Source organism: Fringilla coelebs, assembly GCF_963513975.1.
Source record: "Fringilla coelebs genome assembly, chromosome: 1".
NCBI lineage: Eukaryota > Metazoa > Chordata > Aves > Passeriformes > Fringillidae > Fringilla > Fringilla coelebs.
The window spans coordinates 149616999-149644019 of NC_140028.1; the positions used below are offsets into that span (position 1 = coordinate 149616999).

Below are 27021 nucleotides of genomic sequence, written 5' to 3' on the forward strand. Positions count from 1 at the left end.
TTTTACACTGACTTTACAAAGGCTGTGTGTTTCAGCAGTGAAAAAAATTAGTTTTCTAATGACTTTTCTCCTCCTTTAAACTCTGGTCACCAGTGGATGTTGTCACCTTGTCAAGTCATGATGGGGGACTTGAGATGGATGGATGAAAATGTGAAAAAAGCTGCAGAAAGTGTGCAATTGTTTGTGTTTGTGTGTGTGATGGGGAATTATTCACAGGGAGGAGGAGGAGCCACTGCAGCTGAAAGCTAGTGGTGGTAAAAGAATCAAAGAGCATTAATCAAGGGTGGAGTGTAAGAGAAAAATGATATGTGGGGCCAAACAAATTAAAGATGCAGCTTGATCTGACTCAGAATGAGATGTAGCAAGAGTTGCCTGGAAAATCACGTGGAGATTTTTACTTCCTGAAGAAACTGGGGTTAGGTGATGGGGTTCATTCCTAAAATGAAAGGAACAAACACCTTGCAGGCACCCTGGCACTGCTGGTGGGCTCCCCTCTCCTGCAGCCACAAGATCCCAGCTCTTCCCTACAGTGAGGTTTTCATCAATTCCCTGGCAACATCTGGCAGGGGGACACATCTGGAATGTCCAGTGGGGGGACACATCTGGAATGTCCAGCGGGGGGACACATCTGGAATGTCCAGCAGGTCCCCGTGGTGACCACAGCTGGTAAAACCACCCAGCCATGACTTGGGCCAGCCTGGCCAGCACGTGCCCAGTTGTGCTTGTTTTGCATCCCAGAGCATTAACAAGAAAGACTTCTCTCCATAAGTGAACTAAAGGAAGACTATTCTGGAGGTGGTAAACAGACTGAAAATTTTAACTTTTGTCTCTTTACGTTGTCAGTAAGAAAGAAGAAGTTGTAGGTGGAGGAGAAGTGTCCTAAAAGATTTTTTCTGATTCTTATTACTCTTTCTTTTAGTTACTGTTCATAAATTTTTCTTTATACCCTTTTAAAGTTTTGAGCCTGCCTTGCCTTTCTCCTAATCCTACCTCACAGCAGGAAATAAGTACATTCTAGCACATTCTAGTGAGTGCCCTGGTGCTTGGCCAGCATGGAACCCACCACACTCATTGGTGCATTGGCCAGGAAATCTCAAATTGGCAAACCAAAACCACTGCACCAATCCAGGGAGATTTTTGGTGCTCCCTGATCCAGTGACGTCTCTGAGCTCTCCATTTCAGCCCTGCCTGAGCACCTGGCTCCCAGACAGTGCTTCCCCCCTCTCTGCTCTGTCTGGCTCACCTTGGTTTCACAGGCTCAGCCCAGGGACCACCCTCATGCCACAGGGTCGTGGAGCTGCCCCCAAAATCCACCAGAACCCTTGGAAAGATGGATCCTCCCCAACTGCTTGGTGCTTTTGTGCCAGCCCTGGGGCAACATCCAGAACATCCAGCAGGTGGACACATCTGGGATGTCCATTGGGTGGACACATCTGGAATGTTCAGCAGGTGGACACATCTGGGATGTCCATTGGGTGGACACATCTGGGATGTCCATTGGGTGGACACATCTGGGATATTCAGCAGGTGGACACATCTGGGATATTCAGCAGGTGGACACATCTGGGATGTCCAGCAAGTTCCTGTGGTGACCACAGCTGGTAAAACCACGCAGCCATGACTTGGGCCAGCACGTGCCCAATCCAGAGAGATTTTTGGTGCTCTCTGATCCAGGGCATTCAGTAACATCTCTGAGCTCTGCCTTTCAACCCTGCCTGAGCACCTGCTCCCAGATAGTGCTTCCCCCCTCTCTGCTCTGTCTGGCTCACATTGGTTTCAGAGGCTCAGCCCAGGGACCACCCTCGTGCCACAGGGTTGTGGAGCTGCCCCCAAAATCTGTCCTAGTTGAGATGGTCATGGTTGAGATGGAGACAATGCAAAACAACCCTCTATTTTCAGAAGGCTTCAAACCCTTTTTATTATTGCATGCATGCTCCTTATACATTCTCAAAAAACTCCTGAGTTAACACTCTACTCATTGGTCAGAAGGGACAAAGCTCATTGCAGGTTTCTCTTATTTATCCTCCTCTCTGTTCTGGTTTCCATGTCAACAACCTTGGCAGGAAACTCTTTCAGGGCTAAACATGGATCCTCCCATCAAACTTCTCTCTGGCTCCCAGAAACTGCTGCAAAACCTCCTACCCAAAAATCCACCAGATCCCTTGGAAGAATGGATCCTCCCCAGCTTTGTGGTGTCTTGTGCCAGCCCTGGGGCTGTGCACCTGCTCCTGGGGTGTCCACACAAGGTCTCTCCCCTCAAGAGCAGGGATCTGAGGAATTCAGTAAATACTTGTAGGCTCCTGTTTCTAAAACACTCATTAAAGCCTCTGTGCTGGTGGAGAAAATCTTTATCTGGCCTGAGAGAAGTAGACCATTGTCACATTCTCTGAAAAATCCCTTGGCCCAGGATTTTTCTCCTGGGAAGCTGAGAAGCCTCAGAGAAAATGAAAACAATTTTTATCTCATTTGCTTCTCCTGTGCTGTGCTCATGTGGAATGTGTTTGGAGATTGTTCACCCACAGGTGATTGTTCCATTGCATTCTGCTGGGAGTTGTTTTCACTCTTTGGCCAACCAGGGCCAAGCTGTGTCAGGGCTCTGGAGAGAGTCAGGAGTTTTCATTATTATCTTTTTAGCATTCTGTAAGTATCCTTTCTGTAGTCTTTAGTATAGTATAGCATTCTTTAATATAATATAGTATCATAAAGTAATAAATTAGCCTTCTGATAAGATGGAGTCAGATTCATCATTTCTGCCTTCGTCTGGGGGGAACACAAATACAATAAACCATTATACAGAAATGAGAGGAAGTGAGGCTTTGAGGCAAGGACAATGGCTAATAAACATGTCATTAAGATGTTTAATTAACTTACCTCATCTAGTTAAATATTTCATTAGGCTGGTGATCTGAGAAGAAAGCTGCTTATCTCACAAATCCTACTGGGAAAAGAAGATATTTAATCTTAGTTTATGCTCCAAAAGGAGCCGTGGCTGTGGTGGTCACTGGCCCACAGTAAATGTTACTTTGGTGTTTCCAGCCTGCAGAAAGGATATCTCATCACTTCCAGCCACTCACTGGCCATTAAATTCCCCACCATGAATTCCAGTGCAGCAATGGTGTTTTGCTTAGATTGTGCCTGTTCCAGCATGTTAATATATTTCCTCCTCACTTCCAAAATTCAATTCAGCTGAACAACTGTTTATTTCTTTCCTATGTTAAGCTTTTGTGGTGCTATAAGAAGATATTTAGAATAAATCCTGTCATTTCTTTTTTGGCTGGGAGGATAGACTGACACAAACCTTGCTTTTTTCCTTGATATATTTCAGATTATTCACTCATCAGTTACTTAATAAATCTATAGAGGCAAAGTATGTATAACACAAATGAGAAATGAGGTGGTGTCAATATCTAAAGTATTCTAATTTCCATCCTGCATTTACCTGCATGTCCCCTTCCCTTGGTCCTGCATTTAGGACAATCAGAGAATTAAACTGATTTTTTAATCCCATTGTGTGAAAGCAGCAGTGCTGGCTGCCCTTCCCCTTCTGCAGGGCTTGAGAGGAGTTTGATGGGTGGCATTGTGGTGTCTGTGATGTCAGCCTCGTGTCCTGCATGTAGCCCAAAACCAGCTATGAATCCATAAAATTTAAACTTAATATGGCATTTCTTGGTATTGTGATTTATTTCCTCTGAGAGACTGATAATTTGAAAGATTGGAACTGTCTTGGTTTTCTTTCTCTTCCCCAGTGAGAGGGAGAGAGGGAGGATCTGAGGTGCAGAGGGCTTTGCTGAGACCTGAAATCTTTGTGTGGTGTTGCAGGTGGGAACTCGAGGTTGCTCAGGGAGGTGCAAGAGCAAGGCTTGTTTTCAGTCCTTGGAAAACACTCAGATTTGATTTCTCTCTGGAAATGTCACTGCAGCTCAGTAGGGATCTGTGGGAACTCAGCACATCGCTCCGGATGTCCAGAGCTACTGAGAGAACCCTTGAGGGGCTCGAAGGTCCTGGAATGTTGCCAAAAGTGCCTGGAGGCTTGACTTGGATCCCTCTAGGGATGTGCCACCTGTGTATGAGGATATGAGAATCACTGGGGTTTAAATGGTGTAAAACCAGTATATTTGCAAGGTGAAACACAAGTTTTAAGGTTTTGGTACAGGGGGGTTATGGAGACAAGATGGAGGAATTCGGGCCTGCCTCGGGGTTCTTCTTCCTTCTTCATGTCTTCCATTTTCTGTGTGACACAGATATTTTTGGATAGGTTCTTGGTGAAGGTACACTTGGTAATAAGGGTGATAAGTATTGGGGACAAAAGGTAAATAAGATTTACGTAGGTTTTGTTATAAAAGGATGCGACTGCCCCGTGGGTGGTCAGAGTGCCTTTGGCTGCCTTGCTGGTCAGATCTGCTGGGCAGAGAGAAAACTTTGTAGATAAGAAATAACAAACAACCTTGGAGACCAAAAACCTGAGAGTCCAGCCTCGTCCTGTGGAGCCCGATCGGAGCGAACCCATCTCACCGTGTCTGGGCACAGACAGACAGCAGCCAGCCCAGACAGGGATCAGGATGTTTTTAATTCACATATCCCAGATTTCCATAAAACCCCACGTTTCTTTTCACATTATAGATGTCTTGTTTTTTTCAGGAAAAATAGGCAGGAACCACAAAAACACTTAAAACCCCTGATTTTCCTTGGCTTGCACAAAACCCCAGAGCCACAGAGAGCGCTGTGAAGTCCTGGCTGGAGAGAGAGGGATGAAAGGATGGCTTTGGGCTGGGTGGGAGCTCCCAGGGGTTTTCCCCAGCTTCCAGCAGTTTTTTGCTGATGGAGTGTCCCATTTTCCCCCAGGGTGGCCCATGTGGGGTTCTGGCTGCTGTCCAAGCCTGTGTCCTGCAGCAGCTCATCTTTGCAGACAGCAACAGGAACAAAGACACCCGGTAAGGCACTGAAACTTCAGGAATTTTGCCTACAAAAGTAAAAAAAAAAAAAAAAAAAGTAATTTAATTATAAATAATAATTTTATTATCATTAATTTTATTGCAGCCACTCAGGAGCCTTTTGAGTTTGAACTTCCTGAACTTCTTTTTGTTTCAGAGAGAGAAAGAGAGAGAAAGCAGCTTCTGATTTACTTGTGTTTGCTTCCCCTGGAACTGTAGGAATGTACAAGTTGGTGTCTTATTTGTGTAATTGCTTGTGATTAACCCAAGAACCTCTACAAAAACCAAACAGCTTGAATTGAGGCCAGTGAAAATTATTTAACCTCGAGGTCCTCATGGAAATTGGATTTCAAACAAAAAAGTAATCAAGGTTTGAAAGTCCATGAAGTTCATCCAGTGCTCGACACCAAGAATCTCAACAGGGTTGAAAAATTAAAGTTATAATGATTTTCTTTTTCTTGTAACTGCTTTTGATCATTGCTATTTAAACTCCTTAATGGAATTTGAATTTATATTCTGTGTATTTTCTAGTTGCTTTAAAGGAATTTTGTTAGGTGTTGCTGCTGACAAGGAAATTGCTTGGACTGCTATAATAATGATGTACTTGTCACATTGCTAAAGGAACATGGGTAACTGAATTGAATTCGGGAAAATAATGCCTCAAAAATTACTTTGTTACCAGTTTTCATCTATTTTCCTCTTGTTTTCAAAAAGACTTTAAGTCCTTTACAAAAGACAAATTCCAAAGCCTCCCTGTGCCCTAAAGGAACAAAATGTTTAATAGGGAAAATTATTTTACTGGTTTATGCTGCCACCACCTTCTTTTATTTGTGACCTCCATTAGTCTGACTTTGATTTAGTCTGAAGAGAAGCTTTCATGCTGAGATCTTTCATTACCTTAAAATATAAAAATGTTCCTCTGTGTATTACATTTTGGCCTTAAATACCCATTTTTCTGCTTGGAACTGTGTAGGAAAGTGCTGTCGTCTGTGTTGATATTCCTTAGTGCTGTCTGCCTTACTCTTAATGTAAATTCACTGTTTGGGCTGTTTTTCATCAATATTGGAAAGAAACAGGTACCTTTAGAGGATCATTGTTTGTTTTCAGCATTCAGGATGGGAAGTGACAGAAGTTATCCTGCAAAACTTTAAGATTCTAATTCAGATTATAATGAGGGCAGACTTTTCAAGGTTCTTGTCTACATAAAAGAAAAACCTCAGAAACTTTCTTGCAGGAAACTCAGTGCATACTTAGATTTTATGACCAGGAATCTCCACAGAAGAATTATTTCTGGCTGTGAAAACCAAGAATTCCTTTCAGCTCTGAGGACAGCCTTTGATCATCTGCTCCTTGGTCCCTTTGTGTCTCAGGTCATCCTTAGTGAAAACAGAGATGATAATTTCCCTCTTGCAGCCTCCTTCAGAGATCATACATGAAATAAAATTATGTGGCACCCAAATGATGGAGGCCAGGTTCTTTAAACTGTGTGTCCCAGCTTGTGCCATCTCCAACAAATCCTGTTTACTTGGCAGAATTTGCCTCTCCTGTTTTCCCCCTCTTACAATCCACATAAGGCTTTAAAAGGTTTTAGGGTTTTATTCATGAGATAAACATACTTTTCTTAAGTGTGTTTGCCATGGGCAGAAACTTTCAGCAGGAGAAGGAAAGGGAAGCCTCAGAGCTTCAAATGAGAGGATAAATATTCCTTTCTAACTCTAACCTGGATTTTCAAATTATCAACCACTTCACAGGAAGTGTTTGATTTCAGGCTTCTTCAACATTCAAGAAATAATTATCATGTCTCCTTCCTCCTCTGCTGCCTCTCTCAGACACAGAAATTACTTGTGACTCCCATGAATTTCTGGGTGTCTGTATTAGAACACAGGCAGAGATAAGAGAAAGTTGTGATTATAATTTTTTTTTTGCACTTGAAAACTCTCACCAATTATTTCCCATATCTCACATCCTTCAGAGAGGGAAACATTCCCTAAATTAACATTATTTTCAAGGCAGACATCGAACTTGAAAGTCTGTTTAATTTTTTTGACGTTTGGTGTTTCTTGTTTAGTCTTTTGAATTATTAGATCTTTTACTCAAACAGTGGGAACAGGTTTTGTCCTCATCTCCCATGCTGGTAACACTCTAAAACTGATATAATCTGAATTTCAAAGATTGCCATTCTTGGAGCCACTAGAGAAAACTCCACTTATGTTCTTCCCAGGGGCATGGGACTTTTTGGCCCCTTCTTAAGTCTCGTGGATATTGGGTTTATTCTCAAATCTGCCACTTTTCCACTTTGGGACTTTCAGCCTCCTAGTCCTAAAATGTTTTAGGTCCTGATTTTGGGGCACACTTTATTTAAAAAAAAATGTAAGCAGAATTTATTGCAGATAGTACTTTGGAGAAAGTTTAGTAGTGGTTAAAAACATTATGGTGTAGATTTGTTTAAAAGGATTAAGAAGTAAAAACTTCAGAAAGAAATTAAGTATGAATGCCTTTAGAAACTAAAAGTCGTGTTTAAAACATTAAACAATCCTGTTGGAGAATATTGAAAGTTTATTACAGATTTAAAGATGAAGTAGCTTCTCTTGTCCATTATTTGCCAATATGTTTTTGTTCCCTGAAGCATTTACCTGCTCTTTTGTCCAAGCAATTAAAAATATGTTCTTTGGAGGAGGAACTCCTTCTTTTAGAAGATCAGGGTGTGATAACAGATCTGTGCTTAACCAGTTCCTGTTGTTGATCATACCTTATTTACTCTTCTCCTGATTTTCATCCCTTGCTTTTAATGACAAAACCAGTTTTATTTTAATCATTCCTTATAAATCAGACACCACCTTAAGTAAGGATCCCCTAGAAGTGAAGACCACAGTGAACTTCATCACTTAAATTCACCTGTATGACAGGAGCAGTGTCACAGAACACAGAGACATAGCAAGTTTACAATTATTTATAACCCTCATTAGGAGCAACATAAACTCATACAGGCCTCCCAAAAAGCAGCTCAGAGCTGTTAACACTTGACTTTGTTGAATTAATGTCATTCCAATGGTTGTTTTACTTCTGACTTGAGAAGAAACCCACCCAGTGTGCCCAGTTTGTTCTGCAGCAATCTAAAGAGGATTTTTCTCCCTACAGCTCCCTTCACTGGGTCTGGTTATCTTCAAGGTCCAAAGCACTTTCTTAAATGCCTGAAATGAGGTTTCTCCTCAGGGAATGGTTCCCAAAAAGCCCATGGTGCCATCAGTGTCCTCTCCCTCTGCAGCTGCTGAGCAGTCTCAGCACAGGGAGCACCAAGGGTGCTCTTGTGCTCTCTCATTCCCAGGGAAAGGTGGGGTTCAGCTCTACCTTTACCCCTGGAATGTCTCCCCAGTGAAAATACCAGCTGCCTCTCCAACTCACAGCATTTTTGGCCATCCAGGTTGTCTCTTTCTCAACTGTAGAACTGAAGCACCTAAATATTGATTTCCCGACGCAGCTCACCGGAGCCTTGTTATTAATCGTTATAAAACTCTCTCTGAAGATGCTTTTGTTCTTTAAAGGACAAACCTGCCCTGAATCTGTTTTCCCTCACATTTTGGTGCTTGTCTCTCTCCTTTATTTCCTGGACTGCAGTTGTCTCCAGCCCTCAGAGGCTCACAGGACCAAGTGCCTCTCCCTGGCTCTCGCTGACATTCTGTGGCGTGCGGGGGGCCACGAGAAAGCCCTGGTGGCACTGTGAGTAGGAAAACCACTTTTAGTGTCTGTAAACTGCCCTTGTACCTCTGTCTGTCCCAAATCTGCCTAATTTACAATAGAAATGTGTCACTGTCATATTTTCTGAAAAATCCATTCGTCAGGATTTTTCTCCTGGGAAGCTGAGAAGCCTCAGAGGAAAAGGAAAACAATAATTATCTGATTTGCTTCTCCTGTGTTTTGCTGCTTTGGGATGTGGTTGGAGATTGTTTATCCAACAGGTGGTTGTTTGATTAGTTTCATGTGAATTGTTTTAACTTAATGACCAATCACAGCCAGCTGTGTCAGGACTCTGGAAGCAGTCACAAGTTTTTATTATCATTCTTGATAACCTTCTGTCTGTATCCTTTCTCTATTCCTTAATATAGTTTTAGTATAGCATTCTTTAATACAATATCATAAAATAATAAATTAGCCTTCAAAGAACATGGAATCAGATTCTCAACTCCTTCTTCATCCTGGGGACCCCGAAAATACCACAGAAATGCTTTGTAAGCTGCATTTATGTCATCTAAAGTAACCTAAAGAGCAGTGCAAAATGTAATTTCTGCTGCCCCAGTAGCTGGGACAGAACTGGGGCAGCATACACAACACTTTGAAGTTGCTGTGAAAGATCCTGCATCTTTATTTAATTGATGGATTGGATTTTATTGATTGTAGGGATCCTCCAAAATCTTCTTATTAAGAGTTATTTTTCCAGATGCAGCATTCTGCTCCTGGATATTCTATTATTAAAGGAATATTCTGTATATTCTTTTATTAAAGGAATATATATATAAAGGAATTAAGCTCCTTTTATATATATAAAAGGAATTATGCTCCTTTTGCTGTGTTTGCCTGCTTGGTTTATGCAATGCAGTTAGGCTGCTTGTACACAAAACATCCAACTTTTAGATCCCTAGTTTTGGCTGCACTGGAATCTAAAGGACTTTTTTAAGTGAGTCAGATTTTGTGGTCATAATTAATTTCCTTTATTAGATCAACTAAAATAGCTGCAAAATAACAGAGAGGCTTTGGGACACAGAAATCCTTCATAAACCTGAAATAGAAGCAGCAAATTCAAAGACATTTCAAATGATATTTCACATATTTTACATCTCAAACCTGCTTCCTCTGTGATATTTTACATATGTTCTTCTGCTTGTTTGAATGTCATTACTCTAAAAATATTTTTCAGTAAAAAACTGTCATCAACATCTTAAACTTACATATTTATCCTCTTTCTGTATGAAGAAACTTGTAATTCATGTTAGACTGAGAGAGCACAGCACAGATGAAGTGTTTGTCTCACTGATAGAAGTTTGATTTGCAATATAAACTTACTTGCAAGAAATCTATTTTTAATAAGTCATCAAAAAACCAATACTGCAAATCTTTGCCACATCATTCAGCTCATATAACGTGTTGATTTCTCTTTAATGCCATTTTCTTCCTTTTAACATGAATTTTGTCTGAATATCCCCCTTCAGGCCATCAGGAAGACAGCAGTTCACTCCCACAGGGAAATACAAGGCAGATGGAATCCTGGAAACTGTAAGGCTCCGTGTGACTCCCATCCTCCAGATCCTCTTTCTTGCTTTCCCTATTTCAGTTCAATCAATCTGATTTCTGTGTCTCTCCTAACATTTTAAAATCAGATTAGTCATGATCCAAAACCCAAGAGGAAATAAAATCCCACAGCCTGCCTGGCTCTATGTTGCCCCAGTGGCTGTGGGCAGTTGGGCTCTCTGAAATCCTTTTTTGTTTTTTTCTATTTACCTTCCAAACCTAAAAACTCTGCCTGCTTTTAATGACACACAGTAAAAATCAACGTGGGCCCCTCCAGCTGACAATGAGCATGAAAAGGCTCTGTGTTCTTCTTGTCTTACACAGAATTCTTTGCCTTTTTTCCCCCCCCTCCAGAAGCTCCAAATGGCAGAACACTTTCCAGTTATGCCTTGTTTCCATCTGAGGCTCTCTGATGGCTTGGCAAGCAGTGCTGCCTTCAGCCAGGCTTTAGTGGTTGCAGGAAATGTTTTTGGCCTCCTAAAGGGGGGGGAATGGATGTCTCAAAAAAATCTGGAGATGGAAAAACAGGCAAAGAATATTGGAGTGAGGGCCTGGATGTGTGAGCTCTCCTGGATTTCATGTTAAATAGGAATACTCCTATTCTCTGAGTGTGGTAAATGCCTCACCACATAGGTACCAACACCTGAGCATGGGGATTTAATGTTAAACAGGAATTTAACATGGATTTCATGTTAAACAGGAATTTAACATGGATTTCATGTTAAACAGGAATTTAACATGAATTTCAGGTTAAATAGGAATACTCCTATTCTCTGAGTGTGGTAAATGCCTCACCACATAGGCACAAAACCCTGAGCATGGGAGTTTCATGTTAAACAGGAATTTAACATGAATTTCAGGTTAAATAGGAATACTCCTATTCTCTGAGTGTGGTAAATGCCTCACCACATAGGCACAAAACCCTGAGCATGGGAGTTTCATGTTAAACAGGAATTTAACATGGATTTCAGGTTTAACAGGAATTTAACATGGATTTCAGGTTAAACAGGAATTTCACATGGATTTCATGTTAAACAGGAATTTAACATGGATTTCAGGTTAAACAGGAATTTCACATGGATTTCACATTAAACAGGAATTTAACATGAATTTCAGGTTAAATAGGAATGCTCATATTCTCTGAGTGTGGTAAATGCCTCCCCACATAGGTACAAACACCTGAACCTCTCACCCACCCTCTGTCTTCTAAAGCTGCAGAATTCCTCTGTCCTAGGGATTGTTTTTCATGGCATAGACAATGCTTAAAATTGAGTCAAAATGTCTGTTCAAGAAACTTAAAAATCATAAAAAAGCAGCATTGAAAAATTCAGAATATATCAGGTTTTGAGGTATGATTCTATGAAAAATGACAACAGTAAGAGGTAAATTTGATTAGATCTTTATTTCTTTTTGTTAGTTCAGATCTTTCCAGGCAGTTTGAAAGTTTTGGCTACTTCATTTCAGCTTTCAAGTTATAAAATTGAGTTGCTGTTTTTTAAGTCACCTTTTTTCCTTTAATTTCTTCCCAGCTAATACTTCACAGTGCCACGAGATATGAGGACCTGATTGTATTCCTACAGCAGAATATTCACCAGGTACTACCTTAATGATATATTAATTAAACAAATTATGGTTCAGCTGCCAGCCTTTGTGTCTATTAGTCTCACACTCTCAACACTGTTTCCTACCACTCTGTGGGCATGTTTTGCATTTTAACAAACACAGCAACAACTTCAGCTTTAGCATCAATCACAGCAATTCCTTCAGTTCCATTTGCATTTCTGGAGAATTGGGCAAAGAAATTTTATACACAACAAAACAAAATAGCACCAAAATCCTAGACAAAGCAACAAAATAACACAAAAATAACACCTTTTCTTTTTCAGTTTGAAATTGGTCCCTATGGCTGCATCCTCCTGACTGTGTCTGTCATCTTATCAAGATCCATCAACCTGTGAGTGCCTCTCTAGCCTTGTGTCATAAACTGCAAAGTGAGCTGGGAAAATGAGGAGAAATCCGTGGTGGGCTTCAATCTCTGGCCTTTTGAATCTGTCCTGGTGTTTGCTCTGATAAATATGGGGGAGTTGTGCAGATTTGCTCACCTAATCTTGGCTTGTTGTATACACACTCTTGTGTGTGTATAATTATAATTAGATAATATATAAGATTTTATATTAACATATTAATGATTGTATATATAATGTGTGTGTATATCTATATCTATATCTATATCTATATCTATATCTATATCTATATCTATATCTATATCTATATCTATATCTATATCTATCTATATCATCTATATCTATATCATCTATATCTATATCTATCTATCTATATCTATCTATCTATATATATCTATTGTAGTGGTCAGCCCATCACATCTGATACCCAATGCTCCATCTGCACATTAGGTATCATGCCTGAAGTTGGTTTTTGTTCTCTCTACCTTGACTTGTTTAGAGAGATATTTATTTCACATGCTTCAGGTATCTTAGGTAGGGGGGAATAACCTGTGATGCCTTCCCAGTCTCTGTGAAAATGAAAAGGAGAAGCCAGAATAAAATGGGTGAGGCAGCTCATTTTTTAGGTAGCTATAAAGAATGTATGACAGATCTGCTCATTGCTGTCATGAATATTCTGAGCTCCAACTCATGGGAAGTCACCATAACCTCTTTAAAAACTCCCTGAGGCTTGCCCAGGCACGGTGGCATTTAATTTTTATATACAGTGGCATTCAACTGAGTTTTTACACAGACTGAAGGTGTTTCTGTGGTGCTGTGAGTGTCAGTGGGTCAGAATATAAAGTCCAATTTTCACTGCTGTGAAAAGCCCCAGGAGCAAGGGGAAGCTGCTCCCTGCCAGTTTGCAATAAACAAGTGGCACAGAGAGAGCAGCTGCACTTGAAAGCAGCACGAGGCTGATTTATGGAAGTTTTATTTCTTACAGCTCTGCATTGTCTTGGCAAAAAACAGCAGCTTAGTCCAAATTTGAGATCCACAATCAGTTGCTCACCTGCTGGGATCCCAGCAAGGGTTTGCAGATTGAGGTTTTTTAGTTTTATTGTAATTTCTTCCTTTCTTTTGCTTATAGTAACGCTGCAGCCTTTGGCTTGACTCCACTTTTGTACTCTAACACAAATGATTTGATAATTTCAGGGCACATGCCATTTATTCTCATTTTTCTGAGCTGGTTACAGCAGAGAGGTTCAGATTAGTAAAGTTACTTGTGCAAGTAATGATCTGTAGGTTCATAATTGCTGCTGTCTGCACTGCTTTGCTTGCTATCAAGTGATAAATATTCTTTAATCATTTAAGCAAGGATATATTCTCCCTCATCATCTCCCAGTTCCTTCCAGATGGATTCTGACAAGGCCAATCAATCATTTGTGGTTTTATTTGGGGGAGCTGTGTGTCTAAAGTGAACATGACAATTCCTTTTGGTGCCTGTTTGCATTTGAAGCTATCTAAATATTTTTACAGCTCTGATCCAGAATGTCAGAGCAGTTTATGAAGTGCAGTTCTATTTTGAGGAATTGCCATGATTTTCTCCCAAAACTTCATTTGAAAGTGATATTTCTCCTCTAGCTTGTGCTGTGTAAGACGCTGCATTGGTACCTTTTTTTTTACAAGAAATGGGAATTTTTCTGTTTTACAACACAATGGAAAGTGATTTTGGACCTTTGCAGCTTTGGAAGTGGTTTTAGACCTTTGCAGTTTAGACCTTTGCAATTTTTTTTTTTTTAAGACCTTTACAGTTTAGACCTTTGCACATTTTTTTTTTTTTAAGTACAAACTGAGTTTTGTTTATGTAATCTTCAGCAATCGATTTAGCTGCCCATGTCACCTCGCTTCTCTCAGGATATTAAAAATATCAAGACAAATAACTCAGTGCTGATATCCTCAAGAAATATGTACCATTCAGAGAGTGTTACCAGCATGGTAAGCAATTATTTACATAACTAACATAGTTCTGGATGAACAGCTGAAGACAAACCAGAGTTGGTTTAGATAATGGAATTTTCAGCCAGCAATAGATCTCCCTGGGATTGTTCTGCCCCAATTTTTGGGGTTTTTTTTAACATAAAAATCAGCAGGTTTTTACAGCAGAAAGCTCCATGGAGGTTTCAGTTGTCTGGATTTTTGTGTGCATATTGCACTGGAAAAAAAAAATTAGTTGAGGAGTTAACAGCATTTAGATTTTTGCTAATTTGAGTGTAATTATCTACCTTAATGATCTTTATTGCACAAGGAGGTTGTGGACTCCCCACCCTGGAAGTGTCCAAGGCCAGGCTGGAGCACCCTGGGATGTGGAAGGTGTCCCTGCCATGGCAGGGGGTGGCACTGGGTGGGCTTTAAGGTCCCTCCCAGCCCAAACCATTCCAGGATTCAATGATTTATTTACTTTATGTGTAAGTATTTGCATTTAGGCCTTTAAACTCAAAAAAAAGAGAAAAAACCCCATGATTAATTTCATTTATTTTGGATGTCTGTCTCAGAATGACATAAATAATCTCTTGAAGTGCTTGGTTATCTCCCCCATAAAGTGCGAAAATCTAGATAGCCTACTCATAAATAAATTTTTCACTGTAAATATCAAGTCATGAAATGAAATCTGCTTTTTAGTGACAGGTCAATGAAAAATGGGAGATTAAATGTTAATAATGCAGAGCATTGTACATGAGAAAAACACTCTTACAACTGTACTCACCTAGTGATGGGCTTTAAATAGGCTGTTACAAAAAAAGGAGAGAAATTCTGGCACCACCACTAGAAATTTAATTATCTGAACACATCAGTTCAATTTTCTTTGATAGACAAGAGATAAATCACGTGTTGAGGGTTGAGAACAGAATAAAAACACAGGAATGGATTCATATAAATATATGATCTTCCCTGTTTTATCTTGCATGTAGTCCTGTCTCCTCAGGCCAGTAAAGTCACATTAGTGCTGGAATAAAGTGGAAGACAAAAACAAAGTTTCCCTTTAATTTGCACAGATAAAAAATTTTTTTTTTTCTTCACCAACAAAGAAGAATAACTTGGAAGTAATAAAAATTCAGGCACTCATGACAAGGATGAATACATTATTCCCCAAAGTCCAAAATCTTGGGTGCTCTCAGGGTGGCACTCAGACTTTGGTGTTAAAACAAGCATAATTCTAATTTTTTCCACGGCACAAAGAACTTTCAGTACTGGGAGATGAGGAGGCCAAAAGCATCAAGAGGTTCAATTAAATTTAGAGCAATTAATGGAAGGTGCAAGCTCCAGCATCCCTAAACCCCCTGGCCTTGATGTTATCCCCACGTCCCCCATTTTTGTGTTCTGCCTTGATGTTTCCTGCTGCTTTTGCTGCTTGTTTGGTCCTGCTCCATAATTTTTACATTGTTCATAGATCTTCCCCTGCAAATGGAAATTCCAGCTCTCAGCCAGGTCTGCTGGGCAGCTCTTCTAAGATCACTGGCAATCTGAAGCATTTTTATTTCAGGGGGACGCATGCCAGGAAATGCAGGGGTTTGTGCTGCTTTGTAGATTTTGGGTAATGAGTTTTTCATGCTCTGAGCACTAATGATCATCACTGCCTGAGCTGATAACAAATGGCCAGAGAGGAGTGAGAATTCCTGAGGAAGTTGCTGAGAACGCGTTGTTGCTTCTGGTACAGGAAGGAATTCTGGTTCCTAACAATTGTTACCTGTTTTTTTTTAATTTTAATTTGGTTGTTTTTTATTTTTTTTTTAAACAACCAGCAATTTTTTTTTTTAAAAAGCCATATTATAGCAGCTCAAGGGATTAATCTTTCTGAGTGTGCAAGATGTGTGCTGGGATCTTCACGTTGATGAGAGCTACAGGATATTTTCCTTGCATGGGAGAGAGAATAAGCTCAAAATTTGGGCTGGAAGCCCTGGTTTTAGTGACCACTCAAGTGATCCCCACAGTCTGACTGTGTGGGTTTTTGAGCACAAAATGGCTAACACTCTCTTGCTATAAGGCCTTTTAAGACTAAACTATCAAATTAAGAAATGACACTCAGATTATTTTCTTTTTTAAGTCAATAACTGATCCCTCAAAGCCTGCAATGCAGACTTTTCTGTCTAATTACAAAGCATCACTCAAACTCATGAAAAAGAAGGAAGAAGAAGGTAAAGAAGAGCAACCTGCCTCTGCCCTAAAACTTCTATCTTGCTTCATATTTATTTCACTATTCTAAAACCCCAAACTCTACTTTTCCACCCTGTGATATTACACACTTCTAACCCACCCCACATGTATAATCCTTGTGCTGTTAATCACTTTTGGAAGCCTTCTCCACAGCCTCAGGTCAAATGCAGTGTTCTCTTGTGGGTCTGTGCCTTTCAGCACAGGAAGTTTAAAATTCTCAGCATCCAGGATTCCAGCAGGACTGAATTTCCAGCCTGCAGTGGGGCTGCAGCCCAGCTTTCCCTGCTGGCTGCCCCTCATCCTCCCCAGCCCCTGGTCCCTTCCTTGCTGTGCTCACTCATGCAAAGCCATTCCTGGAGGGGGATGTGGCTCCTTTGGATGCCCCCACTGGATCCTCAGCTTTCTTTAAATTCCAGCTCCTTACCAACTCTGTTCCCACATTTTTCCTGATCACTGCAATAATTTGTTGTTATTGTTAAGACAATACAAAGCAGCACACTCCATTTTCAGGAGGCTTCAAACTGGTTTTATTCTAGCATGCATGCTTTTTATACATTCTTTAAAAACTCCTGAGTTTACACTTTACTCATTGGTCAGAAGAGACAAACAAAGAGCTCATTGGAACAGGTTTCTCTTATTTATCCTCCTTTTTTTCTTGGTTTCTGTGTCAGCAACCTTGGTAGAAAATTCTTTCAGGGTTTTACATGGATCCTCTTATCCAGCTTCTCTCTGGCTCACAGAAGTCACTGTAACACCTCCTCCACAACAACTTACTGCATAAAATCACCATTACTAGAACCCAGGAGAGCAAAGAACACGTGGAAGAAGAAAATTCCTCAGGTGGAAAACCAATGTATTGCCATTTTCAGGCTACCTGGAGACAATGCAGAGAGCCTGATCTGAAACACAGGCTCGTTGTGCTGCTCACAAATCAGAATGCCTCTGTTTGCATCATTTTTGTCACCTGGGGATATTTTATCAGTTACTGGTAGCAGGTCACGTGCCACTCTCCACTCAGGATTGGCCACTGGGTCTCTTTTCCCTGTTTTCTCTGAGGTGTTGCTGTGAGAATAAGTTAAAACAATGGCTTTAGCTGTGGGAAAAATAAAAAAGGAGACTGACTTTGCAAGTCAGGAGGAGGCTGTGGACTTCATTAAGGTTGGCTGCTCATAAACCTTGGAAAATACACGTCAACATCTTCTTCCTTGCTGTGATCCCACAGCTCTATTAACTGCATTTCTGTAGCCCTTACTGCTCCAGAGAAGAGTTCAGACCTGTTTCAGAGTTATCTGTGATGTTCCCATTTTGGTGTTGGGGAATTTTGGTTGTTTGGAGTTGGTTGCTTTATGGGTTTCTTTATTTAACTTATTTAGTTGTTATTAAATCAAATAAATCACATTATGGCTCCTGGTCAGTGTAGGATTTCTCACACCCAGCAACTCTGTCCTTGATTATTACCAATTCACCTCATTCTCTGAAATCTATTAATGAACACTTTTTCACTTGAGAAAATCAAATTACTAAAATGATGTTGTTCTGTGCACTTACTCTTCATTCCTGGTACTGTTTTACCTCACTGTAGAAGTTAAATCTCCTTATTGTGCCATTCTGCTCCATCTTTGAAATAAAAACATGCAGAAGCACCAAATCATGTTAAATGCTGCCCATTACTTTGCCCTTTCCCGTGGTCAAATAGATCTGTTTATCATCTTGGGTTTCCTTCTGTAATCATTTATCTGGTTGCAAGCAATCCTAAAAGAATCTTCCTCTTCTGGTCCACTGGCAAACTATTTTTACTTTTTTCTTTTTTGTAATTTTAACTGTTCTGTCTGCCTTTACTCATCAAGAGAAGTTTTTATTCTATTACTTTTTATTTCTATTCTATTTATTATTTTTAGTATATTTAGTATTTTAGGAAATGATCATTACTGCAGTAATCATTTTTTTCTGTATCCTTTCTGTATCATTTACTGTAAAATAACCCCAATTCTGACACCTTACTGGACTTTAAAGCTCTTGCAGTCGTGCAGGACTTTGAAAAGGAAAGTGATGCTCTGCTGGCTCACGAGCTGGGGGTGGAACAAAGGGTCCCCCACCCTCAATCCACTTTCCTTTGCTGACACCTTTTCCTGTGCCAGAGCCAATCTCTAATTTGCAGTTCCCCTGAAATTCACCTTCTCTCCTGATGCTGAAGGAAAGCTTTCTCTGAAATATCCTTTTGGCTGGGCCAGGGGGAAAATTCCAATTCCAGCTTCTCGTGAAGGTTCCCATCACTTGGGGCACTCTCTGCTCTTGATGGAAATAGGTTTTCCTGTGCACCAGTTTTCTGGGAAAACCTTTTTAAAGGTAGTTTCCCCTCCTCTTGAGAGTGCCTGGGAGAGCAGCAGCAGCAGGGGGAAGTTGTGTCTGGGAGCAGTTTGCACTCAGGGCTTGCAGTTACGTAATATAAATAGATGTCATCGTGGTTTTTAAACTTTTGGTGTTTGGAAAACACAGGGAAGCTGCTGGTTTTGAGGGGAAACAGCTGTCAATTATGTTGCTGTGCTAAAACACAAGGAGCTGGACACAACTGAAAAAAAAAAAATATTGTATATATATTTGAGAATCTCAAAGCTCCCCAAGAGCCATTTGTGATTTTGCAACATGAGGGAAGCAGGTTAGATTTACCAGGAACAGGGGGAGGAGTAAACAGGAGAGATTTTGTGGGATCTAGACTTTGTTAGGGAAGAATTGAGCCCTTTTTTGTTGGGGTGAGTGAACTTCTGTGCCTCCTGTTTGATGGGTTGTGTGCAATTCCTAATTTTCAGGATCTTTCCTGCCTTTGAGGTTCTGTGGTGGGAATTGGACAGAGGCCCTTGTAGCCAAAATGTTCACTGGGCAAGAGCTGCTTGCAACGTTAATCAATTAATAAATGTAGGATAATGAATGCAGCTGCTAAAGGGTAATAAAGAAGGGAGTTTGCTTGAAAGAATTTAATGTTGTTCCTTAAAAAAAAGGCAAGAATACAGGGATGATCAGTGACAGCCTTAGCAATATTTGTGGGAGGAGGTGAGACCAAGATTTGAAGCTTTGTCCTTTCAAAAGGGGAGTGGAATAGATTGATGTGTGAAATGTCACTTTCTAATGCTTGAGGGAGAGGGGACAAAAGGTGCTGGGAAAAGGGGGTTTGGAAGACAAAGCAGAGGAAAGGAGAGTAGGGTCTCACTCAAAAGAAATGTGTAGAATTTGCCAAATAAAATGTAAATATAAGGAAGCTATTTAGCACTGTAAATAAGGAATGGGACCCAAGTGGAAATGTGACCACAAAGGCAAAGAAGAGGAAAGGCTGGATTGGGTTTGAGAGTGTTTGCTGCACTGGAGGACAAGGAACAAAGGTTAGTGGTAAGGAAAATGAGTAAATGAGACTCAGGTAAGAAAAAAAAGGGCAGAATCAAGAAGACAAAGATGTTTTTCTGCTGGTTCTGTTTGTTATCTTGATAGGTAAGGGATTGGACAACTGGGAAACAATGCCAAAAAAAATAAATGGGAGAAAACGTGGAGTTTGCCCAGGAAATTGAGACATGTGACTCTTGTCTCCTGGTAAGGAAATTCAGGAATTTCAGCTGTGTCACCAGCTGGGTTCACAGAACAGAAGTGGAGGAGTAGAGGCTGAGTGACAGCAGATTGATTTGGTGTGGATGTGCAGCAGGAAGGTCACTTGTGGAGATAAAAACAGATTGCTCCCCTGACACATCCAACCCCCCATGGAACTGATCAGGAGAAATCATAAAGCTGAGGAGCTGAAGAAAGGGAAGATTATTATCTCATTCTCTGGGGAGTTTTCTGACTTCTTAAAATAGTGCAGAGGAATGAAAAAAGTGGAGTGAGCAAAAATCTTCTCTGTCATCAGTGGTCTGAGTCCTGGTGTTGGAAAATGGAGAAAAAATGTGGTTCAGATGAGGTCACACATGAGGAAATGAAACAAGAAGGGATTTCCTTATCCTATTAGTGCAGAGATATCAGGAAAAGATGTGAGGTTTCTGTGTAGAGTAGAGGTGGCTGATATCAGGAATAATGTAAAGAATGTTCCAAGTCTAAATTAATATTCTGCCTTTCAGTAAGGACAGCAAAGCCAGCATGGCTGATTGGAATTCGTGCCCAATAACTGCATCAAATTTGTGGCAGGTGGAATTTAACCTGAAAAAGTGATGATGGCTACACAAAGGGAAGGAAAAAATAAACCAGGGACCTTTGTACCTACACCTCATTGCTAAATTTATTCAGCACTTCAAAGCTTTCTCTTGCTTTGCCAGACTTTATGAATGGATCTGATCCTAAAGCTTACCTTTGGCATGCCTTGTTTAAATATAGAGTAGCCTGGCTTGCAAGTTATAGGAGCAAATGGAGAATTGGTGGTTAATTAGGAAAAAAAAAGAGAATAAAATTAGTTAATGAGGGCCCAATAAGAGATTTTTATTTGATATATCAAATGAAAAATTATTTACTGATGTGAAAATAACCCATCTTTTAAGAATTCTAAAGGTGATAAGGAAAGAGACTCAGAGAGGTGTTGTTAGCATGGGCAAGGTGACTGATGGAGTCTGTCAGTGATCAGTCTGGGATTAAAAATGTTTTATTCCTTACAATAATGTCAGTGATGAAGAGGGACATGGGGATTCAGTGTGGTGGTCAAAGAATCTGATTTTATTGTGGACTAGAAATGCTTATAGACTGTTCTAGGAAGGCTCCTGATGTTTTACTGCAATGATTGGGTTAAAGATCACATAAACAAACTTACACATTTTGAACATCTCTTGCTTGCAGAAATCTGATGTAATTTTCTTTTTTTCCAGTAAATCCATCAGATTTGATTTATTGCAATCTTGATTTAATTCTCAAAGCTCTGTTTGCTCTTGCCAAAGCATCCTGTGGCCAAATCTCTTATGCCAATAAGGTTCAAAGTACTCTCTGCTTTGTGTACCCCAACATTTCCACCAAAACCACTCCTTTAATGGCCTTATTAATTAATCTCTGCCCACACTGAAACCTGATTAATCACGATTAATACATGAAATCATGATTAATACAACTATTATTATCAAAAATTATCACATACATGGCTGTCTTAAAAAAAATCTTTTAATTTAAAAACTCCAGCCATTAAAAGGCTCAGGCTTGATTTTTATAAACAAAAAAATTCAGCATTCCTGATGGCAGACACAGGGAGGGCATTATTGGATTTAGAAAGGCTGCCAGAAGTATAATTGAATCAAAAGGTTTGATTCTTGTACACAGGGGTGATAGGGTGATAGGGAGAAACTTTTAAAAAGTTTTAGACTGATTTTAGACTGATTCCTTCCAGTGTATTTTAAAAAAAATCCAATTTCACAGAACGCAGGAGCTCCAACTCTTGGGGCTCCAAGGGTGTTTCAGAAAGGTAAGGGGCCAAATTTGATTTGATTTGATTCCAAAATTTTTGGTGTAAATATTAGTGTAAAGTTCTGGAGGAGCTATATTCCCCTCTAATTTTAATTTTTTTTTAAAAAAGCATGTGGGACCCTGAGATGGAAAAAGGGAGTGGTGTGCTGATGAAGGCACCTGATGACTGAAAAGCTGAAAGGCCCTGTCAATAGAGAGAACAAATTGTGCTGTAAAAAAAAAAAATAGAACTGGCTCAGCCTCCTGATGAGGGCAATAAAAAAGGAATTTATTTCCACTACAGAAAGTGCAAGGTCTTGTAAACAGAGCCTGCTCACTGCTGTGCTGGGGGGTTCATCAGCTGTAGAGGGCAGGATGAGGAGCAGCAGAGCACACAGTGCCTCTGAGCCAGCATTAAAAAATGGCCTTGGATCTGCTCTGAGGGTGTATCAGAATAGTTTTAGGAGGTGAAGAAATGTTAATGGATTGTGCAAGGCGCTGATCTGTCCTTAGAGAAACACCACAGCAGGCTGGGCTCACACATTAAATCTGGGGGAAGAGTAGGAAAAGCACAGAGCAGGAGAAGGAGGAATCTGTTTTGTCAGAGAAGAATTCTAAAAGAACAGAATTTTTATGTTTTTTAGCCTTAAAATAGCAAATTTTGAGGTGGGACATAATTGTTTCCTAAAGACTGAGATGGTGGGGGTTGTAAATAAACAAGAAAGGCAGAGAAAGTGATTTAATTTAAAGATCAGTGTTAGCACAGAGAGAAAGTGCATCAGTAAATCTTATCAAAGTGTGACCAGATTCCAGGGTCCTGAGCTACCACTGAGAAAACAACCAAGAAATGTGAATTTCTGTGAAAGAGAGGAACTGGAATGGCTGGGTTTTACCTGCCAGATGCAGAGAGCATCATCTTCTCCTCTCCCTCTCCACAATTCTGCTTTATCCCAGCGTGGGATGTGGCTGTAAGTCACACCAGGGCTGATATAAACATGGAATATTCTTCTGGGGACAACCTGAGTGTGGGGGTGTTCACAGGGGTCCCAGGACGAGGGAAGAGATGAGAATCTTGACTCCATGTTTCAGAAGGCTGATGTATTATTTTATTATATATATTATAAGAAAATGATATAGTAAAACCATACTAAAAGAATAGAAGAAAGGATTTCATCAGAAAGCTTGAAAGGAATAGAAATGAATGATAATAAAATCTTGTGGCTGCTCACAGCCTCAACACAGCTGGCTGTCATTGATCATCAAGTAAAAACAATTTCACATGCTGGGAAAACAATCCTCCAAATCACATTCCAAAGGAGCAAAATGTGGAGAAGCTGAAGCTTCCCAGCTTCTCAGGAGAAAAGTCCCAGCAAAAGGATTTTTCATGAAATATGTCAGTGACACCTGAGATTTGTGGGTTTAGCTGCCCCTTGTTTCACAGGGCTGCCCCTGTAGGATCAAGGAAAGGCTCTGCAAGCCTGTTAGCCTGTGTTTGATAGGGAAAGGACAGGAAACTCACTAAGAAATGCAATGATGGATCATTCTGCTGGGATATTCTCCATGTTCCCAGCAGGAATCCCAGGATTTCCCAAGCTTCCAGTTGTGCCCAGGTCAGTGAGTTTATGAGCCATTGATGAAACCTGTGTTACACCAATTTCTGTGAACACTTTAATCCTTTTGGCCTCCACAACCCCTGTGGCAATGAGCTCCCCACTGCAGAAATGTGTTTTGTGAAAGAGTTTTCCTTTTTTTTTTTTCCCCTTGAATTGCCCAGTCAGTTTAAGTGTCGTTCTAATTTTTTAAGATTTTCTAAGCCTTCTGATGTTTATATTCTTGTAATGAACTTTCTCACACATTTTTTGTAAATAACTCACTCTTTTGCATTCTTTTATGGAAAAAGAAAAATTTGATGGGCTGTTGGTTTGTCCAGTGTCATTGGAGAGGTGGCACTGTCACCCTCCAATCCACTGTCACTTTTGGAAGTCTATAAATGTTGGAGTCAGAAATTAAAAAGTCTCTTTTTACCTCGAAAAGAACAACGTGTCTGCGCCGTGTTATTTCGTGTCCTATGGTGACATTTAAGGAGTGGTGTGGAATTCAGGTTTGGAAAAGTAGTGAGGAAATTTTCCTTAATCATCCCCTTACCTTGGAGTCCACCAGTTGTGTCCTGCTGCAGTGAAATGATCCTGGTCTCTTCAGCTTCTTCCCACAGGAAAACTGCTCCAGGTTTTAACTCTCCTTCCTTCTGACCATCAGAAATTCCTCTGACCCTGCAATATCTAAATGCTCAGATTCTGTTGAGCTAAAATCTGTATTAACTTAAAGAAATTGCACTTCTAACTGGTTTGTTCAGTTGAGGAGTCTTCTTCAAAGAATGACTTCAGGGTGTTTTTATTTCTAGATCAACCTTATTTCTCACTTCTCAGCTTTTAATCTTAAAAAAATAATAAATTCAGTCTGTCTTCAGTGCCAGAATATTTGTGATTTATCCCTCCAGTCCTTGGTATGTAAAAGTTTGATGGCCATGGCCAGGTTGTGGTAGGCTCCTTTTATTATGTGCTCATCAGATGGAGAAAAGGAATTTTCCTGAAGTTTCTTCCTCTGCTCTGCAAATTACCTGAGCAAGGTGACCTAAAGTGCCTTCAGGATCTACCAGTTTCTCTCCATGTTCGCAAATTAAAAGAATTCTAGAGGGATTGCCTGTTTGTGTTCATCTTTAGATATAAAAATCAGTGATATGATCCCTGCCCTGCAGTGATTGATCAGCTTTTTCATCTTTACAATCTTGTTGTTTCCTTTTTTCTTTTCCTTTCCTTTAGCTAATCAAAGGATTTCAGAAATTAATTATTTTGATTTTAAGAAAACAAAGGATATTGATTAAAAGACTGCAGAGGTGTGGAAGAATAAGTGTGATTCTACTACAAAATATAGCAGTAACAAATAAATAGTCAGATTTTGCTTTATGTGTTTATCTTTAGATATAAAAATCAGTGATATGAACCTTGCCCTGCAGTGATTGATCAGCTTTTTCATCTTTCCAAACTTGTTTATTTCCCTTTTCCCTTTTCTTTTAGCGAATCAAAGGATTTCAGAAATTATTCTTTTGATTTTAGGAAAATAAAGGATAATGATTAAATGACGGGAGAGGTGTGGAAGAATAAGTGTGATTCTACAACAAAATGTAGCAGTAACAAATAAATGTTCATATTTTGGCCAAATTTCAGCAGGTTACTTTCACACATTCAGGTTATTCAGCTATTTGCTGAAGAGCCAATGTGGTGAGATAAATACAGATTTAATATCTTTGCTTGTTCCTCCTCTGTCAAGAGGACATTGCATTCAGTCAGAAAGATAATTTCTATAAAAAAAATTAAATAGTGGGTTGAACATGCCAATAGATTAATCATTTTTCCCATCAGATCTGTCTCTGTGAAATGAAATACTTTCATAATTTGTCAGCACCATGGAGCAGCAGAGCTGATGAATTAACCTGCATGAGTCCCTCAGACCGTTTTAAGAACTTTGTGAAATTAGCAGGTATGTGGCAAAAGTGATAAATAAAGAATGAAGCCACTTCCTTGCTTCCCCTGCTCTGAATCCTAAACAATATTTAATTTTATTTTTTTTTTAGGGTGGCTCTTCCCTTCTTCTTTGAACATTCATTTGAAACGTTTGCCATGTGCCAGTATTAAAAAAAAAAAAAAAAAAAAGAAATATTCTGGAACATTTACACAATAAGGCAGTCACCCATCCTGTCATTTTCCATATCCCCATTGTAATTATTTGAAATCCTTATGCTTGAAGATGAGTTTTTTCTCCCTGCCAGCCCCAAATCTATTTTGGGAGTAGACTTGTAATTGTGTGTTTGTTAATGTGACTGTCTGTTGCCATGAACAAAGTGAGGTCACCAATTTTCTGTGGCAGCTTTGCCTCAGAGTTCGGGACTGTAAACCAGTCAGCACTTACTGAAATATACTCCTTTTTCTTTTATATTATTTTGTTATTTTATATTATATATATATAACATATATATTATATTTTATATTATATATTTACATTTCTCTTTTCTATTATTTTATTTTTTTCTGATATCAAGCCAAGCCATACCTATGGCATGAACTGACTCACATTGTGATAGTCTGGGATTATTCCTATTTCAGTTTGAATGGGACTTTTGTATTCAGTATTTAATTATTCCCCATTGAAGACTTGTCAAGAACTTTCCTGGAAGTTGAGAGTAAATGTATGGGAAGCATTTGAAAAACATTTATTTCACTTAGTTTTTGTTAAGGAAAAGTTCATCTGATTGTAGGTTATATTATATTGGAGATTCTAATGCTCAAAAAATTTATATTTTGGATTTGTATTTATGTTCTTTTAAAACTTTATTGAGTCCATGCAGATCACTGAAATGTATTTTGTCAGTGCACCATCATAAACTAAAGTTTATAATGACGTTGCAGTTTCTTTTTTCAAGTGTGGTTTGGTCCATCCATCTTTAGCTTTTAGATTTTTTTTTTTTTTTTTTTTTTTTGCTATTTTTATATCCCAGAATGGATTGATTTCTAGGCAGATTTCTAATAACTGCCTGGAAGTCAGCAAACGGTGTCAGCATGGCTGTGACAATTCAGAGCAATCAAAGCTTTGGCTCAGAACATCTGTCCACCTTCAGTACCTAACATCCTTTATAAACACATTATTTATAACTTGAAACCAACAGTTTCAACCAGGCTGAAGATTAACACAGATTCACCACCAACAGGAGCGTGAAGAGGAAATTAATTTATAATATATAAAGATATTATCTTGAAGGACTTTCAAGCATCCCTGCCTTAAACCCAGCAGCATTAAAAACCATGAAACTATAGGTATAATTCACACCAGCTGTATTTTGGTAATTTCTGTCATGAGGAGATTTCTCCAGATGCCATAAATTTAGTTTTTATTCTGAAGTCGCCTTACACACCTTTTGGTTTCACCACATAAGGATGTTCATTTTGTGTGATAATAATGTGAGGGAAAAAAAAGTTTGCTTGCATGAGGACTGAAAGGACTGCAGTTAAGCCTCAGGATAAGAGCTCACAATTACTCTTTTTTGGGAGGGAGAAAAAGGCTTTAATACAAATATTTTTTAAAATAACAGCTGAGTGAATAAACCATGTGGAGCTGAGTTTTGCCATGTTATTTAAGTTCTGTGAGCATATTAAAACACATCCACATTCTGTATGTATTTTAGAATTCAAACTCTGTCT

The 27021-nt window shown here is 39.5% G+C and overlaps 1 protein-coding gene across 1 annotated transcript in view; it reads left to right on the top strand.

Moving 5' to 3' along the window:
• Nucleotides 1-27021, top strand: part of MINDY4 (MINDY lysine 48 deubiquitinase 4) — a 77883-nt gene that overhangs the window by 24529 nt on the left and 26333 nt on the right. The window contains exons 9-13 of the mRNA XM_084206681.1: nucleotides 4843-4931; nucleotides 8547-8648; nucleotides 10136-10199; nucleotides 11744-11809; nucleotides 12101-12168. Coding sequence (XP_084062807.1) covers nucleotides 4843-4931; nucleotides 8547-8648; nucleotides 10136-10199; nucleotides 11744-11809; nucleotides 12101-12168 — 389 coding nt within the window. The remainder of the gene's footprint in view (nucleotides 1-4842; nucleotides 4932-8546; nucleotides 8649-10135; nucleotides 10200-11743; nucleotides 11810-12100; nucleotides 12169-27021) is intronic.